This window comes from Aythya marila (genome assembly GCF_965140915.1).
Source record: "Aythya marila genome assembly, chromosome: 6".
NCBI lineage: Eukaryota > Metazoa > Chordata > Aves > Anseriformes > Anatidae > Aythya > Aythya marila.
In genome coordinates, this window is record NC_139047.1 from 12,892,223 (window position 1) to 12,911,364 (window position 19,142).

Consider the following 19,142-nt stretch of genomic DNA (forward strand, 5'->3'; position numbering starts at 1 on the left):
TAAAACTTTGCTCGGTCAAAGTGCAGTTGATGACAGTAATGACTGAATGAAAACAGTCAGGCTACAGACAGCTTTTTGTCAACCTAGAAAACAACGTGTACAGAGGGGAAATTCAGCCCTGGAACCGCCAGCTTTATCTACATGAAGGTGACAAATGCCTTGAGAGCAGGCTAACACCAAGCGAGCTGTGTAACGCTTGCAGTACTCATCCACACTGCTGACTGGTTGCCTGCTTGCAGTTCAGGCTCAAAGCACTGAGGCTGTGCTGAACAAACACTCAGCTCCGGGCACCTGCTGGTGGATTGGGCTGTAGCACATTGATGGAGGAGAGCTTTTACCCATGTTGAGCACGCTCAGGCTCTGCCACTCCAGAGCTCAGTCTAAGTTTGTCTGAGCACATGCTTGCATGTAAGCTCTGGGGATGCTCGGCATGTTTTGATTTATGAACAGGCTTGAAAGTGCACTCGACTGCCTGTGTGGGCATACCCAATACATCGTATTCTGAAGGTTGACCTCATTTTAAAGGGTCACCTGTGGTGACACTCACCTACTGCTGTTCTGGGCTCTGTTGCAGGGTGTAGTAGTACTTACATGGTAGCAGCACATAGCACCTCTCATTACAATTAATGCCCCATGAAATAAACAATAATCCTGTTAACTGCATCATACCTTCACCTGTCATCAACATCTATTCTGTATCCCTGTTCAGAATGTGGTAGTAGTGTGCACCCATCTGGATCACGACACACACACACATGTGCTATAAGTTTAGTTCTACTGTGCTACATTCAGTTGAATAGTCATGCTAAATTACCATCTGAGGCTGCGTTTCTGACTTCAAACTCTTTTATGCTTTTGTTTCAGCACAAGCCAAGCGAGGCAGAGGGATGCAGAACCGACAACCTGTAGTGGGACTTCGAAGGGAGAACAGTGCACTAACAAGGCCCTTCCATTCACCAGGCATTGTTTTCAGCGTATCCTCTTAACTAAGTTTGAGAGTTGTATTCAGGAGAGGAATCTGTCCTGTCCTATGCATGAACCCCACAGAAAGGAGGAGGCACACTAGATATGAGGTTTGAGTCTGAAGGCTATAGACAGGCTTGCCTCTTACCTGGAATACTTAAGAATGCTACAGGCTTTGTCTTTTTATAGATGAATACTTGTTGGAGGTTTTTGTTGGAGTAATTCCTTTGGTTTTTGGTATTTTAAGTGACTAGTGCTTATCTGTTCCAGTTGCTATCAGACAGCAGCACCTTTTCAGGTTTTTAGGTTTACAAATGCCTTGTTTTTCTTAGGGGATTTTTGCAGGTCTTAAAAAAAAAAAAAAAAAAAAAAAAAAAAAGTTGTCTGCAGAATAGTTCAAAAACCTCTCTGAGAGAGTATAATGGTGTGCAGCTGCGTTGGGGATTTTCCTTGTGATTTAGAATTCTATTTTATTTCTAAGGTCAAGAGGTCTTGTTTGTGGGTGTATGTAGTGTAGAGAAGTCAAGAATAGTGATTTTTGCATTCATTCCCATTTTGTTCCCTCTGCATTTTCTTCACTAAGAAGAAATGTCCAATTTCCTCTCCTAAAATGAGGAGGCTTTTGGTTCTGGCCCTTCTGTCAAAGTCTGCAATCCAGACTGCCTTCTGCAGGCATTTGCCATTTTCTTTGTCTTTTCTTTTTTGCATTTTAACATTTTAACATTTTCTGAACATACATAGTGATGTTGAGGTTAGAATCAGTCTGAGAACTGTTCCAAGATGGAAAGAATACTTCTAATGTTTGAAAAAACACAATGAAATATCTGTTTGATTTGCTTTAAGACTAGAAACATTTTTACTCCTGCAGGGGATTTTTCTGAAGAAAGTCTCAGCGAGCTTACGTTTAGATTTACTTGACCTTTCTGTCTGATTGCACATCTTTTTTCAGAGTAGCAGGAAGAATCTTGAAACTTCTTTGTCTGTGCTCTAAAGATAAATGCCAAGAATGTACCTCAAAAGATTGAATTAAGAAATAGTCTTTCTTTAATGTTTCAGTAAGGATTGTCATTAGTCTGTAAGGAAATAGTCCTGTTGACTACACTGCTTCAACTGGTACTATTGATCTATTGATTAAGACTCCAGGAAAAGGCTTCTTTTTGCTAAGAACTCATTAGTGAAATAGCTGCTTCCATAAAACTATCTCAATATATAATAAAATCATTAGACATTCTGCATGAATGCAGTTTTTCACTTTAAAAGTTGGGTTTGAGACTTACCTAGCTTTGAACTTGAATAACAAAGTTAAGATACTCATTAAAAATAGCATCTATGGACAGATAGAGTTGAAGGCTCTGATCTTTATCAGATTGATAAATCAAAGGGCGTTTCTCCATCGTTGCCTTGTGTGTTATTCCTGATGCAGAAATGCACAGATATCTTATTGAACCGTTCTCAGCAGCTCTTCTCAAGTTGCACAGCCAAGTTTGCAGATGGTCAACAGTGCTCTGTGCCAGTTTTTGACATTACACATCAGACACCTCTGTGTGAAGAACATGCCAAAAAAATGGTAAGAACAAAGCCAAAAATGTAATTATTTCTTTGTATTGGGTGACCTCTTGCCTGACAGACTGCAAGTTTACAAACTTAAGAGTTCATTCCTTTTTATTTTTATTTTTTAAGAGGATAAGACATTCCCAATTAGTGTAAAGTATGCTGTAAAAATCTTTTATATACTTTTGTTGATATAATAAAGTCCACATGAGAATATCCTTCACTGAAAGATATTTGACTCCTCTTCTGAATCAAGAAATAAGAAATCTTTGTGAGAGATCCTGTGGTCATTTTTTTGGGCTAATTCCTGGCTATTGGATCTGAATGTAGCATGAGTGTATTATGGTCAGAGCATTTCTTCTCAAGCAACATTACTATACAGGGCCCAAAATACTTTCTAGAGGAAGTGTAGATAACAATTACAAGAATAAAGATAATGGTTTTGCTTCTTCATTTACCATTTGGCAACTAAAAAAGTTGTCTTTGATCCCCTTCAGGGATCTGTGCATCCCAGAGGAAAAGTAATGGCCTACAGCAAGTTGAGAGATTACACAAATTAAGATGATGTTCTCTACTCACCTTTTATGCTCTCAGTCTTCCAGAACAAAACTTTTCAGATAATTCGCACACACACACCTTGCCTTTTCTTCAAGGCAGTAAGCATAAAACTGCCCTTTTTGTTTGTTCTGTTTTTGGATTGCATTTTTTTTTTTGTTGATGATGGTTTTTGTCTGCTAATCTCCAATAATTGTGAATTATTGAGTTTTCTGGGTTAAAACGTGAGGGCTTCTGCTGCACAGAAAGCTTTGTGTAGGCTGGTTCCCCCTCTCCCAGGCGATCTTTATTGTGTCTCTCAAGGTTTACTTCTGCAGCAGATAAAATCCTCTGCCATCCCCAGTATAACGGCAACTGAAAATTAATGTTGTTTTGTTTCATTCTGTAATTGGCGAGTGGGTTGCTCTTCAGAAGCAATGAGGCTTCAGTTGCTTACCCACACCCTTTACAAGTCCCTAGCCCTAGTGTGGTGTCCCTCTTTTATGGCAGTGGGTGCTTGAGGATGGTGGCTTCAGCTGCTATGCACTATACCCATTATTGCCACCTCATCACAGGAATGCACCCAAAGGTTACAGTTTTTGCACTGATTTGGTTAGGGTTTGCTATGATGATTTTATTAAGTGACTTTACACACTGTTGACCATACCTCATGTTTTGGTCTGTGTGATTTTTGCCATTGGGATCAGTGAGGAAGGAAACAGTTTATTTTGTGTATCTTGCCCGGGTTTAACTTAGCAATCTCTCTTGCATTATGTGTAAATATATGTGGAATGACCAGGGACAAGGAAAGTAATATTTGTTCTTAATTTTCTCCTGTTGCTATTGTTTTATTCCCAAAGGACAATTTCTTGAGAGGGGACAGCTCCCGTAAAGTTCAGCACCAGCAGCAGAGGAAACCCAGGAAAAAAACAAAGCCACCTGCACTTACCAAAAAACATAAGAAGAAGAGAAGGCGAGGCCCACGCCGGCCCCAGAAACCTATTCCTCCTGCAGTGCCCCAAGGGAACCTCACCATGCCCGCCAGTGTCTCACTGCCAGTAGAGATGCCCCACATAAGGTCAGTGGCAGCCCTGCCCCACTCTGCTCACTGCTAGCTTGAAAGCTGTAAAGGAGCATAGAAAGGTGTGATGCTGCTGTGCTGATCAGCATCTGAAGCAGTAAGATGCTTCAGGACTAGAAGCTACATCTCCATGTGACTGTTGAAAAAACCTTAGAGTGGATAATTTTAGATCTGAGCAAATGTTAAATTTGATGGATAAAATGCCTTGCTTCTGATGTCACATCTTGGGTATTTAATCTTTAGGCTAACTGTAAACTTTCTAAAAGCATTTTTTTCTCCATATAATTTTAAAAGAAAAGTATGGGGAAACATCTGTTGGCTGTGCATTTATAATTTTCATTTGGAGGAATCAAAGTTGAAAACGAAGGACTAATGGTACTTTCTGTACAGGAGCCCCTCCACCCCAGAGCTGAGTGCTGATGAGCTGCCTGATGATATCGCCAATGAAATTACAGACATTCCACATGACTTGGAATTGAATCAGGAGGACTTCTCTGATGTCCTGCCACGGCTGCCTGATGACTTGCAAGATTTTGATTTCTTTGAAGGTACCATTTTATTTTACTTTATTCTACGCTAGCACGAACACAGTCTGTGAACTGAAGAAGCAAGTATTCCTGAAACGTACGTTTTGAGGGATTGCTTGCTTTCCCAGAAAGGTAATAACTTCTAGACAAGGGAGAATGCATCTGCCTTATTGTTTGTTTGTGAGCTCTGAAATAAACCAGACTTTAAAAAGGCTGGTGTGTGTAGTTCACTGCTTGCTCTTACAATTACTGCTCTGTAAATCCTAATTGGTTTAGCTTTTTAATAATTCATTTTGCATTTTTATTGCCTGTCAGCCTTGCAGTTTAATCAAGCATATTCACAGTAATGGCATCTTTCTGCCATTGAGTGGGGCTGGAATCACAGTCAACGTTGGCCTTTTATCAAAGGAGAAGAGAGTGAAAATAAAATCTTTAAACACATTTTTGAAACTAGCTTTTGATCAGAACTGTGCATGAATTTCTGGATTCTGAAGTTCAGTACCTATCACAGGTAACAAAGAAATTAGAACAGCCCAGACTTGGGGAATGTGATTTCTTTGCTCTTTTTCAGATCTGATATGACATCAGTGTGTGTTTGACTTGAAATTAACCTAAATTGTACTGATTGTGTACATTTGAGGCTGTGTGGTAAACAGAAGGGACTTTGTGGACTGCTTGTGTTATTGCAGCATTGATTTTTTTAATCTAGTGAGTTCAGGGGGTATCTTGCACTGTAGTATGTGGAAGAGGAAGGGGAGAATTCCACAGGAGATGAAGGTGTAATTTCTAGTTTTTCTTACACTGCTTACCTAGTTAATGCTCGTGAAGGAAACTTTCTCTGTCCTGCAAAGCCATTCTGGAAGCTTATCATACACTGCAGCTCTATACTGAGCTCTCTGTACCTTTGCATCCTTAGAGTACCACTGTAGGGCTTACCTGAGATAAGTGTTCTAATTTCTGGTTGCCCTGTTTCTGCAGGTAAAAATGGAGATCTCCTTCCGACTACAGAAGAGGCTGAAGAACTGGAACGGGCCCTACAGGCTGTAACTTCTCTTGAGTGCCTGAGTACCATTGGAGTACTTACACAGACAGATGGTGTGCCAGTTCAGGAGCTGTCAGATAGAGGGATAGGGGTGTTCTCTACAGGTGCTGGAGCTCCAGGAATGCAGTCTTTGAGTCGAGAGGTTAACACGGATCTGGGGGAGCTGTTGAATGGGCGTATAGTACACGATAATTTCTCCGGTCTGGAGCTGGATGAGAGCTTGCTCCGTTCTGCTACCTTGTCCAACCCACCTACGCCCCTGGCAGGGCAGATCCAGGGGCAATTCTCAGCCCCAGCCAACGTCGGCCTTACTTCTGCCACTCTGATAAGCCAGAGTGGCCTTGGGGAGAGAGCCTTCCCAGGACAGTTTCATGGACTTCATGATGGCAGCCATGCCTCCCAGAGGCCCCACCCTGCCCAGCTGCTGAGCAAGGCAGATGACCTGATCACCTCACGACAGCAATACAGCAGTGACCATTCACACTCCTCACCCCATGGAAGCCATTATGATAGCGAGCATGTGCCGTCTCCCTACAGTGACCATATCACATCCCCTCACACCACATCCTTTCCTGGTGATAACCTGGCAGCTACCTTCTCAGCAGAGATGCCCATGATGGCACAGCACTTGCTCCCAACTCAGCTGGATGTGCCACTTAGCGGGGTGGTCAACCCCAGAACTCACTGGGGAAATCTTCCTGTCAATCTTGGGGACCCCTCTCCGTTTAGCAACCTTCTTGGTGCAGATGGACACCTCCTGTCCACCTCCCTGTCCACACCACCTACCACCTCGCACTCAGAGACCACACAGCCTGCCTTCGCCACTGTGACCCCCAACAGCTCCAGTGTGCTCCCGGGGTTACCGCAGACCAGTTTCAGTGGCATGGGTCCTGCCTCCGCTGAACTCATGGCCTCCACCTCCCCCAAGCAACAGCTCCCTCAGTTCAGCGCAGCCTTTGGGCACCAGCTGAGCTCCCACAGTGGCATCCCCAAGGACCTGCAGCCCAGCCACAGCTCCATAGCTCCTCCCACGGGCTTCGCAGTGACCAGTGCCACCGCTACCAGTACCAATAACGCATCTGCGCCCTTCACCACCTCCAACTGAGCTTGTCTGCCTGGCTATGTGCAGGTAGATGGGGGACCTGTGTTTTCTATCTTTCCTTTCTCCTTTCTTCCTTTTCTTTATTTTTTCTGTCCTCTCTTTTTTTTTTTTTCTTTTTTTTTTTTTTTTTTCTTAAGATGGGGTTAAGAAGAAAACCCCTGCTTCAGTACTGACCAGGGTTAGCCCCCTGTGAACCTTGCTGTAGCGTTCACATGTGCTTGTTATGCACCGGTGCTCATTTATTGCAGGCAGGTTCACCGTTCCCCAATAATTCCTTAAGGATACAGCACAGTTACTGGATGTAATTGATCTTAGCAGTAAGACCTAGAAATGGGAAGATACCTCAGATTACTGATGCATGTTACTGTTTCCTAGGGTTCGGATCAGTGCTTGCCATCCCCTTAGCATCTGCTAGAAAGTTTTCCTGTGGGCAGAAGTCTTGATTTTTATTTTGATTTTGATTTTTTGATTTTTTCTCTTTTTTTTTTTCTTTTTTTTTTAAGAAAAAAAAAAACACAACTTTTTTTTTCCAAAGGTAGCATCTGGCATTGAAAACTTGGCTGCACACATTGATTTGAGAATGGTGCACTGAAGTCCTAAAACAAGACCATGGTTCCGGGATGAGTTTGGCAGTTTCTTAAAATAGTGTCTTGACCTCCTCTGTGTGTGTGTGTGTGTTTGGGGTGCAGGGAGCAGCAGTTCCTTTTCTTTTGGTGAAGAAGTGGGTGTTATTCCCTTCCAGAACTGGTCACTGTTCTTACTGCATGCTGACTTTTGTTTTTTATGATGATGATTTTTAATTCATTGAGCAGCAAGGGGACCAATTGACTGGTTGCCCAGAAATCTGAAGGCTGATGTCAAAGTTAGCCCAGGGAAAAAGAAAAGAGGAAAAAAAAAAAAAAAGAAAACCAGAAAGATTTAAACAGAATCATGGTACAGTGAGGATTCCTGTGCAGAAATTCCCTCCCTTGCTGAATTACTGTGGCCTTGTAGCATTGATGATTTGCCTTTTCAAGTGTGGCTTTGTCCCAGACTCTTTGTCTGACAGGCTGACAGGTATTTCCCAGCTGAAACTGGAAGAATTTGGTTGGTATTCTGCCCATCCACACAAGTTTAGTTCAGACCCTTTGGTAAGTTCCAAATGGATGCATTTCTCAAATTATTACTAGCTACTGAAACTTCCTTGGTTAGCTTTTTTTCCCCTGGGAGCCATATAGTTTTTGAGACACTTGTGGGATGTGATGCTCTGTATGTGAAGCTGAATGTATGTAAGGAACTAGCAGGTACCTATCAGTAGTCATGGCTAACCAAAAGAGAAATCTCTAAAGCAAAATAGGGAGATAAGAATTCCTCTTGTCTGCAGGACAGCTCTGCTTTTACTGCCTACCTGCCGAAGATAGTATTAAGACTCTTTGGTAGCAATTTCAGTTCTTAAAGAATGGAGTCCACTAGCTTTTAGATTTATTTTATTAATCCGAGGGATAACAGCAACATAAATCCTGAGGTGTTCGCTTGTATCTCTTTATCAGGAAGTGAGAAAAGGAATTTGCTTGTGACTTTATAGGGCTCAAACTTGCTACTGTACTCTGACTTGGACTGTAAAAGTAACTTGTTTAATTAGTGTAAGTCTCTACTCTTCTTCTTGGTTTGTTTCTGAGATGCAGATGAGAGAATAGAAAAATCCACATTTCAGTCTCTGACTGTAGAAGACATTTCCTTCTACCTTACAATAAAACATCCTACCTGCATGTATCCTAGTCTAATCCAGGAAATGGAGATACCAAGCACATGTTATAGGGAGGCCTAATACATTGTTTGAGCAAGGGATCATTGAACTAAGTTTAATTAGTTTAGAAATTCATTTTTTAGCAGTCAGACCCATACCAAAATCTCTGACCCAAACCTCTCCTTTCGTCTTGTTAAGGAATGGAGTTTAAATGGGACAGGTCTTGTCTTTTTACTATCATAGCAATCATACTATCCCATTTCTTGAAAGATCTGTCCTCCTTAAACATAAAGGAGTATGGATGATGCGTATGTCCTGTCTGAAATTGCAAGTGTATGTGGGTGGAGGAAACAAAAATGATTTTGATGCTTCTGTTGTTATGAAGTCCTTATTTCATACTTGGTAAAATAGATCTTAATAATATAAGCCGAATATTTTTAAGTGGTGATTTAAATATGTTTGTAACATTTAAATGTTTTTAAATCATGTAAAAAGTTGAATTGAAGCCTATGAATTCCTGCTTGTGATTGTCCTGCTGATTGAGGAATGCCCAGTGGTATTGTGAAATGAGGCAAATCTGACAAGGCATTTATTTATTTTTGTATTATGTTCCCCACACTTTGTTGAGGAGACAACTGTTTGATTTGCAAATGATTTTCCTTGTGTCCATATACCTTCTTCAATGTGTTCTGGATGACTGACTGAAAAAGAGTGGAGAACTAGTATACCAAATGGTTAATTCTTTAATCTGCTTGTGTATTCATGTCATTTTAGAGGATGTTAATTTCTTAAATTGGTTTCAGGACTTTGAAATGATTCTTGTGCCCATCAAACTCTCCAATGAAGCTGCAGCTCATGCAGATTAATTTGCCCCACATTACATTTCTCTTTCTTAGCAGGTGCTGGGTGGGAAGGAAGGAGAGGAACCTAAAGTCAAGTTCTGCTTGCTGACATTGGTATAAATTTCCAAGTTGCTCTTTGGTTTAAGGTCACTGTGTTTATACTGTTGTAACTCAGAACAGAATCCAGCTCCTAACCTAAGCATTGATTTAGTCAGGAAATTTTAAAAGTTGTCAAAGCTACGTGGGTTCATAATTCCCATTTGAAATCAATGGCCATTATGTACCTGTATTCCTTTAAGGCAGCCTAGGATATCAACTCTCTTCCCCCACTTAGACTTCAGTTTTGTATATCCTTTGATGTCTTTTCCCTGAAAAGTGACTACGTAACATTTTTCAATGAGCAAACTAAGTTTGCAATAAAGCTGCACTATTAAAAATAAATTTCTGTTTGTATACATTTGAAATAGGAATCCCTCTGTCCGGTCTGATACAGAATTCTGAAGTGGGCCACCACTCTTGCCTTTGCCTGGTTCACCTCCCATTTTGTCACTGCCACCAGTATGGCCTACCAAGCAATTAGGGGTTTTGATCTTAGGTTTACAGGATGAATCCTGCAGGTGGGCTTCTACACCAACACAACTCACTGAGTTCAGTGAATCAGCATCTTACCGTTGGGTATGAGAGACCCAATTTGAGAGTTTGTGCAGCCAGAGATGTTTCACACCTCTTCCTCTGGGACACACTGCAGGTCTCGTTAAAGTAGTCCTTAAGGCTGCTATTTAAGTGGTTCCCTAACAGAGTCCATGCTCTCTTGCAGAGGTTTTTGAATATCATCTCCTCATACAGCAATTAGCACTCTAATCACCCTTTCACCAAAGAGTCAGTGTAGCAATTTCAGTCCATTCATTTGAGATGGTCAATATCTATTTCGTCCTTTACATGTTAACAAATTGAATAAAGCTAGTTTAACTTAAAAGTTAATTTCCTTACATAAGATTTCAGTTTTAAAGACTAGAAGGGGAGGGGCGGGGGGGGAAGAGGCCTAGGAAAAAATACCAGTAAGATTAGTTTTGGTTAATAGCAGCACCTCAATTAGTCTCTGTACAAAAGTGTAAGTACTGACAGAATGACATGTAATGGTGTATGGAGGCTGGTCAGAAGCAGCCTCATGCTTACCTGGTGTCTAAGACATTGTTAGACATGCTTTGATGTTTCCTTTCACTTAGGGAGATTTCATGCCAACTTTGAGGGGAGCTGTATGTACTTTGATACCTCAAGGTTGATTTGTTCTTGGGACTTGTAATTGCTGTGATGCAAGAAGATGGAAAAGATGCGTTGTGTTGTCCTCTCCTGCCTTCCAGTCCCCCTCAGGTTCTTGCTTAGTTCTCTTGTTGGTAGCAAGCTTCTCTGTATCTTTGGGCAGAGAAGTTAGTGAAACATTTATGCTGATAATGCTGAGGGGTAGTACAGGTGTAGGTCTGCCTCTTGACCTGCGGAGAAGACTGCGACAGCTAGATGTCCCACTTCACCCAGCAGGCTAGCGAATGAGCAATCATACCTCTCAGTTGCAGACATTGAAAAATGCCTTGAAGGTTACAGCCTGTTAGGTAAAAATCAGAGATGGTGTCACAAATACAAATGCGAGGAAAAAGATATTAACAGCCATCCATAACTGGAAAGGGAAGCCAAGGGAAGTTGCTGCTTTTTTTTTTTGAAGAGGGGGGAGCTGTTAGTTCAGAAATTTGGAAGCCCTGGTGTGAGCTGTTACGTACAGTCTGATGCAGCTGGCTCCAGGACACGGCCGAGGCAAAGGGCCTGCAGCTGAACATGCAGACTGGTAGCCAAATTCCCTTTGGAGCTTCAGTTTGCTGTAACCACATCTAAATGCAGTCTAGAATTGAATTGGCTTGCCAGGGTCTCAAGAAGAAGTAAAATAAACCCTGTGAAAGTGTCTTCACTGAGAAGTTGGCCCTAGTGGTTAAAAGGATGTGCTGTTGGTCCACATCCAAAGCCCCAGCTACTCCCCCCACTGCAGCAGCATGGCTGTTGCATTTCCCTTAGGCCTCAGCAGCGCTGATGAGCACCAGCTCAGCAGCAGCAGAGCCAGGTCCTGGTGTCGACTTTTTGCAGACTCTGGAGGGCAGGGACAGTGACAGGAGTTGTTTTCTGACCATTTAACCTGCAGTGAGGCGTTTGTGTGGGTGCCTGGGCAGCTTTCCTGCTGGGATATTTCTCTTTGCTTTTGTATTTTTGCCATTACATGTGAAGGGGAGTCTCCTCCTAGTATAGGTCTTTTGCAAGGCCCTATGGTGATGGAAGTACTAAACGAAGGAATAAGTTCGGGCTAATGCACCAGCCATATCTTTAGGTCTTTCTGGTCTTATCATACGGTTGTTCTGATCTTTTGGGTGACATTTAGTACTGGGGTGTTGTGGGCTGCTCGTCTCATCTCCCATCTCCCCTCTCCCCAGTCCTTTGTTTCCTTCCCCTCTGCATTCTTCACCATTCTTTTTTTTTTATTCTCCCATTCTCAGATACTTCTCCAATATAAGTCATGCCAACCAGTAAGTCTTCTGTGGCTTGGTCTTGAGAGAATGTGACTGTAAAATGAAAAGGAGGAGAGATTCCAGCAATTCATAGCACGCATTTTTGGGTGCTAGAATGACCTGAAATATTTCTCAGAGCAGTGAGTAAGATCTTTTTTCATAACACAGTGAGTGATATGTAATGAATTAGATGCTGAGGTGCCACCTTGATCCCAGGAGTGAACACGTTATCTGTGAACATGTAGGCATTTTTAGTGAGCATCTACCTTTTCACAGATTCCTCTTGTTTTGTGAAGTGCATCAGCAGAAAATAATGAAGAAAAATTTTAGGTTATTCTTTTTAATAACCTGCATGAAGAAGTCCAACTAAAAGTAAGGACAGTTGGTGGCGAAAAAAATCTACATTTGTGTTTACTATGCTTAAACCTGGACTTTAGGTGAGGTCATGGTCATGAGAGACCTTAGTTCCATCAGCTATATTTTGTTTTTGTCTTTACAACTAGACAATAATGTTGTTGGAAAAGAAAAGTTTGGGGAAGAAAGAGGAATTGCAGAAGTGTCTTGGAACAATTTTCTCACTTATGTCTTCAGCCACTTCTTAAAAAAAAAAAAAAAAAAAAGGGAAAAAAAAAACACAAAAACAATGACTTGGTCTTGGGAGCTTTTTGCTTTTCTGTTCTGCTACTTGTCTCATGCTTGTTGAGTTCTTTGCTTTTCCTTGTTTTATTCTGCTTCCACATACTTGTTCTCCGGCTACTTTGGAATAAGGTGACATAGTGGAAGCATGAGAGAAGACATTGGGTTTGGCTGTAGATGGACATCAGTAGTTGGAGGCATCTTTCTTTTTCCGTTTCCTTAAAGTAAGTGTTGGCACCTTTTCAGTCTTCCCTGGCTCACAGAATTCAGTTTGGAAGTGAACAGGATGAAATTCAGGCTTTTGACCTTAAAACTGTACATAGTTGATGTAGAAAAATGCATTCTTCATACTCCTTTCCCTTGCTAGGCCCCCAAACACACAGTGAGGTATACAGAGTACATGCGTATGAACTTTGTGCGCACGTTGAACTCGGTCCAGCAACGCTATTGTTTTACCCAATTTCTGTCTTTGTCAGCCGGTGCCCACTGAAGTGAACTCTGGGTAGGTGATGTCCCCAGATATCCTCTGGAAAACTTTAACTTTGGTGCAGATTGCTCTAATGTAGCTGACTGCTATGTCATTTGCTTCTACTTTGGAGTGGACTGATTTACCCTGAAATGACTCTAACCTGCGTCTCGAAGCACGTAGTTGGTTCCAGTGAAAACAGATTCATTCTGAAGTGACAGACAGTTCGGTTCTCATGCAAAATACCTACATCCTACCAGAAGGGGTTGAACCAGTTTCTCTGACAGTGATTACCTTCACTGTACAGTTTTGGGTATGTCTCAGGGATTCCTTGTGGAAATAAGGGCAGTTAACAAAAAAAAAAAAAAAAAGTAAATAGTTTTAAAAGTAAATAATAATTTAAGGTAGAGCGTCATCTAAGTGAGAGCGCAAGAAAGAGAAATCCTTGTTCAGTTTTCTAGTCCAGTGTCTGGCTTAGGGACTCTTTCTCTTCTCGGGGCTCTCATCTCAAGTTCAACATACAAAATCTTTTTCATCACGCTCAGCTTTAAACTTTTTATTTAAAGATACCCTTCCCCAATGAGCTTTCAGAATACTTATTGTAGATTTTAAGAGAAATGGTATATTAATTTATGCTATTAACATCACCTCATAAATTATAAGTTTTATACTAAAGCTGTATTGAGTGTAATGAATTATGTTGCATATGTGTTTTTAATAGCTATAAAATTATATACAAGCTTTTTTGGAAAAACAAACTAGTGAAGCACCTTTTTACACTGGATCTTTGCCGTGTCAAGGTGTACAGCTATTCTTTGCTACCTTGCAGATATCTATATCTATATCTATATATAGATATATATATATAAATAAAATAAAATGGTATCCTGTATCAACAAAGCATAGAACTCTTTTTAACCCTTATATTACTGTTCCTATAACTCTTTTTAAATTTTATTTTGAGTGTTACATTCTGCAATAATTTATCTGTGGTTTGTACCTATGATTAGAAATTTAGTTACAGGGTAAATAGATCAAATTAAAAAAATCCAACTACTGTAGCTGGAAGTTGTGAACCAAGTTTGTAAGACCTTTTTTTTTTTTTTTTTTAATGTATTTATTTCCAGTTAGCTCTGTGAGTTGGAATTTGAAAAGTCAGAACATTAGGAATCTACAGTGTCTTATTCAGGAATTTTCCCCCTCCTTTCCTCACAAAAGGAATTCCCACTGTGACTTATAAATAGAATTAGACTGCTTGTGTGCATGTATGTATTATATATACACACAAAAAATATGCATTGGGGGGGATGTATGTGCGATATGAATGTGTATATTGTATGTAGGTCCTAGTTTTGTATAGAGAGAAGTAGTTGAGAGGTGATGGAATGTATTGTAGAAATGTGATTATTTAGTAGGGGGTTATTATGTCCTCACTGTTGTATAAATAACTCAAACTCTCTACTACATAATCTTCTGTTATAAGGCTAACTCTGATATCATGTCAATTTTACTGTTTTTTAAATGAGTTGCATTGAGCCCTGTTTAAAATGCCATGAAAATACCAAGTTCCCAAAGACAGCCTTTAAATAAAATAAATGGGGGAGGAAAAGGGATGGGGGAATTCAGTGTTATTTTTCAGAAGAAATTCAAATGGGAAGGTCTGTATTTGGTGGGATGGTGTGACAGAGGAATTACTGTATTTTTGCAAATTAATACCCGAATCTCCCACGGTCTGACTTAGAAAATGTGGTCAATCAGTTGTACTTGTGTTTTCAAATTAGGTTGTAAGGGGTACTGTTTATGGACTGATCTCCATTCTGTAAAAGCATCTTGTTTTCAAAGTAGATTCTTTTCTCTCCTGAAGGTCTTTGTGTGTATTGATTTTTGAAAAAAAAAAAAAAAAAAAATTGCTGTTGTGGATTGCAGAGCAATATATACTTACAATCCAGGGAGTTTCACTTGTGCTGTGAAATTCTGAATTTAATTTTGGCCACTTAGCTTTTCTCATAATTGGAGAAGCAAAATTTCTTTATGGGAGTTCTCACTCAAAAACTCATGCTTTTGCTTACTCTTCATACTGTTCATCAGTTACAATATTTAGGCGGGAGAAAACGAAAACCTAATTGTTATTCATTCATACAGTATCACTTCTAGTGATGGTGATCCTGGTGACTTCAAAATCTGTTTAGAAAAACAGAGCTTCCAATATGGCACAGACTTTTTTTTTTTTTTTTTTTAAGTTTTTTTTTGAAGTGCAGTTGCAAATTGAACATCAATGTTTTTGTACATCCCCCTCCCTCCCAGTATGTCAATGCCCCCAGACACAGCTCTCCCCCCTGCAATTCCTCTCTTGCGCATGTGCATGTACGAATGAACAGGCAGGGAGGTGGAAGTTGTCAGAGGCCTTTCCTTCTCGTCGTTTGGTGGTAATATGGGAGTTAGCAGCATAAATCTTTATGCCTTTATGGGGAAAAATAGGCCCATTTTTGTGTATACCTGTACAGAGAGATATCTGTATATGAGATATTGGTAGCACTTTGCTGAATGTGGACTTGCCCTCATGATGTACAATAAATACATACGAATGCAATCGATCTAAGTCTATATATACAAGCATACAGATATGTAGATGGAATATATGTAGTATCACACACATTAGTTGTAACATGAATAAGTGTGTGAGCTAAAGAGAGAGACTATCTGTGTAGCCTATGCGTAAGAGGTAAGCACTTGTGCCAAACAAGGTGGTCTTAATTCTTCTGAAGGATTTGGATGACATCCATGATGGGTCTGATCTTGGTCACCATTGGTTTTTTGTTACCTCAGCCCTCAAAGTGTAATTTCCTTGGTACGTTTTTGCTTCTGTTTATATTAATGCGTGTTGAGGCCTCTTGCAATGCCGACCTCTTCTGCTTCGCTGCTTCATTGCCTCCATTCCAGCTCCTCTTTACCCCAGTATCCCTAAAGCTTATCTTGCTGGCAGTAATTGGCTTTAATGGCCCAATCCAGCTCTTCTTATGCATTAGGGAAATTCTCTTGGTGACTGTAGTGGCAGCTGAATTGGGCCCTGAGCACTTGCTTGATCTTAGGCAGATTTTTCCAGATACTCAATAGTGCTTGACCATGACTGTGATTGATTTGCAGATGAACACCAGCTTTTCTTAGAAAACTGATGCAAAGCTACCTAGCATAGTAAAAGGTTAACCCAGCACCATAATTTAGAGGTGAATACTCAAAACTAGAAAAACAAACCTTCTGAAAAAGATCTTAAATTTTCAGCCCCAGAGAGAAAAGGGAGCTCAGTATGTGTTTCCCGTAAGGAAAGCAGCAATCAGAAGGCAGCCTTGTGCTGTGTTCCGAGCAGTGGTGGTGTCGTCAAACATATCAAGAGAAACACAGCTCATTACATTTTATCATTAAACATTCTAAAATGAGCTGCGGAGTTGACCATTAGTATGCTAGTACTTTGCATCTCATTGTGTATTGAATGATTTTGCTTATGCAAGAAAATTGTGTTAAGTATTTTATTTTCTGTTTTCTGGCTAAATTGGGTTCCCAGATCCTTTGAGCAGAAAGCAGCTGTCAGAAACCTGCTCAGTCACATGTAAGCACTGTTGAAACTCATAGCTAGCTTACGTTTCGGTTTCAATGGAGAGCACTGTTCCAGTTCTGTCATCAAGCCCTTCCTGCATTCCACGCTTTCAGTCTGGGTATGGCACTATTTTTCTTGGCCACGATTCAGCCATGGAATTCTTGTCTTCCTTGCATTTCTATTAGAAAAAGGTAACTGATGTACTGTTCCATCTGAGCTTTCATGCAATCATACGTGACAATTTCTATGATACATATGTCTGGGCGTGTGTATGGGTATGTCTGTGTACTGTGTGTGTATAATACATATTTATATGCACACATTTATTACGCTATTTCAGTTTATGTATGTGGAGAACATACTCATTGGTTCTCTCCTGATATATACTCATGCATACGTATATTAAATATGTATATAGAGTGTAGATGTCCTGCATATACATGTGTATATGTTATGAACCTTGGTTGGCAATTTATTTTTTTTTTATTTTTATTTTTTTTTACTTTTTGCAAGTTGCTGGCCCTTATGAAATATTTTCACTGAGGCTGCATTATATAGAAGAAATGGAGAAATGTGTTATCAAAGTTTTATTTTAAAAAGGAGACTTAACTATCTAAAGCCATTTGTAATTGTCTTTTGAATTTTTACTAGAAAGGTTGTTATTAAAAAAAGAAGAAAAAAAAGAAAGAAAAAAAAAAAGAAAAAGGAAAATAACAAAAACAAGCAGACAAGCCCTTACTCCCACCATCACTTAGATGGATGTAAGAAAGAAATGGAAAAAACAAATTCCCAAGTATTTATTTCCTTCAGGGTTTTCTGAGGCATACTGTAATCACATTCTGCCCCATCTCCCTGTTGTCCAAATATAATTAATGATTCATGGTTTCTTTTACACAGCTTTCCCCATTACTTTTCCCCATTACTTCTTTAATCATTGTTCACCTACTAAATTTAGTAGTACTGATAGCACTAAGGAGATCTTATTTCTTCTGTCCTTTCCAGGAAAAATACCAGTGCATCACTATTGTGTTACATTTTAACATACTTTGTGGAGGATGGATGTTTTTATGAAGATGTCTGTAACAAGTCTTTAACTTATTTAATGTGAGAAGCCTTCATTGGAATCTGTTGTTTGTTTCCAAAGAGTTTCTGCAACTGTTTTTTCACCATCGTACTAAATAGTTGTTCCCTTCTTATTTGATGCCTGAGGTTTTAGGGTTTGGGTTTTATTGTTGTGTATGTTTTCCTTAATTTGCTTTGTTTTGTTTTTAAATCCCCCAAAATATTTATCTGCAAGTGGAGAAAAACAGATGTCAGAGTCCCAACCAATATCCTTTTTGCAATTAACAGTAAATATCTTTGTCCTAGGTTTAATGAAAGAGAAGGTGGCAAATGGACAGTCTGAAGTGCTTTAGAGGGAATGGAATGGTCACTCTTTTTAAGGCTGTCTCAGAGAAATTTGTGTTTGGTGTCATTTTAAAGGTAGCTTGATCACACTTTGATATCAGAAACAGCCTTGTAACAAAGAGCCTCATACAGTTGTTTGGCCACTAGAGTTAAAAGCATAAAGTTGCAGTGGGAAAGAAAAGGTGAGGCAGTGTAATTGAACCAGTGAATTGTAGCTTGCAAACGTAACTGATTTTGAAGTAACTGCATGGTAGCAAGGATTAGCAGTCTCTTACACCCCTTCCTTGTTCCCTTTCATCCCCGACATGTGTTCAGCATACCGTACATTGGGAAAAATAAACAACTTGCTACAGCAAAGCTAAATCCACCTAGTGACTGCTTAAAGGGAACATACAAACTTGCACGGCTGCATCCCATACTGCGGCGTTAGCTGGAAGACCAGCTAATGGGCACAGAAAGCCCAGTCGTGTTTGCTTCTGCGGACGTGTGCCGCTTTTGGAGAGAGCAGAGCATGGGGGTGTCTGAGGAGAGCGGTCGCTCAGTGCAGTCCCAGCAGCGACAGCAGCTCCTGGCGCTGCTCCTGGTGCCAGAGCGCTTGCCAACAGCACTCCAGGGGCGGGCAGGAGAGCTCCTGTTTGTACCTTCCCTTTAAATAGGAAAAGTTGGCTCATGTGTTCCTCATACTTCTCAATGAATGTACTGTATTACCATTTAAAAAAAAAAAAAAAAAAAGAAATGATAATAGATTGGTCTCCTTTTGTTATCTGGTCCTTGTTTAATTTGTTTAAGGGTTTTTGTATACAAAAGTTTACATTTTTATGTATATTTTTCTTGTGTAAAAACTGATGTAATATGTGTATAAAACACTGTATGTATTATCTGTATATAGTGTGACAAAATGATTTTCTTTCTTTCTTTTGGATGTATTAATAAATCTTGCTGTGAAGTAGCTGTGTTTTCTATGATGAAACCCTCTTCTCCAAGCCATTTTACTAACTCCCAAGTTGTATGAATATTGCCCAGGCTGAAATCTAATCCATAAACTGTTGTGGGTTTTTTGTTGCTGTTGTTGTATTTTTTTTTTGAAAAATACCTTAAGTACAACTGTCCTTTGTTTGGTAGCAGTA

At 40.1% G+C, this 19,142-nt stretch overlaps 1 protein-coding gene across 5 annotated transcripts in view; it reads left to right on the forward strand.

Moving 5' to 3' along the window:
- INO80D (INO80 complex subunit D) overlaps nucleotides 1-18,751 on the forward strand; it is a 44,827-nt gene extending 26,076 nt beyond the window's left edge. For 2 of the 5 annotated variants that reach the window (XM_082763445.1, XM_082763448.1), the window contains exons 8-12: nucleotides 865-974; nucleotides 2,397-2,530; nucleotides 3,909-4,126; nucleotides 4,520-4,677; nucleotides 5,635-18,751. In XM_082763445.1, coding sequence (XP_082619571.1) covers nucleotides 865-974; nucleotides 2,397-2,530; nucleotides 3,909-4,126; nucleotides 4,520-4,677; nucleotides 5,635-6,803 — 1,789 coding nt within the window. In that variant the 3' untranslated portion in view covers nucleotides 6,804-18,751. The remainder of the gene's footprint in view (nucleotides 1-864; nucleotides 975-2,396; nucleotides 2,531-3,908; nucleotides 4,127-4,519; nucleotides 4,678-5,634) is intronic. The other 3 variants (XM_082763446.1, XM_082763444.1, XM_082763447.1) reach the window with 3 other exon arrangements.
- Nucleotides 18,752-19,142: the final 391 nt, after the last annotated feature.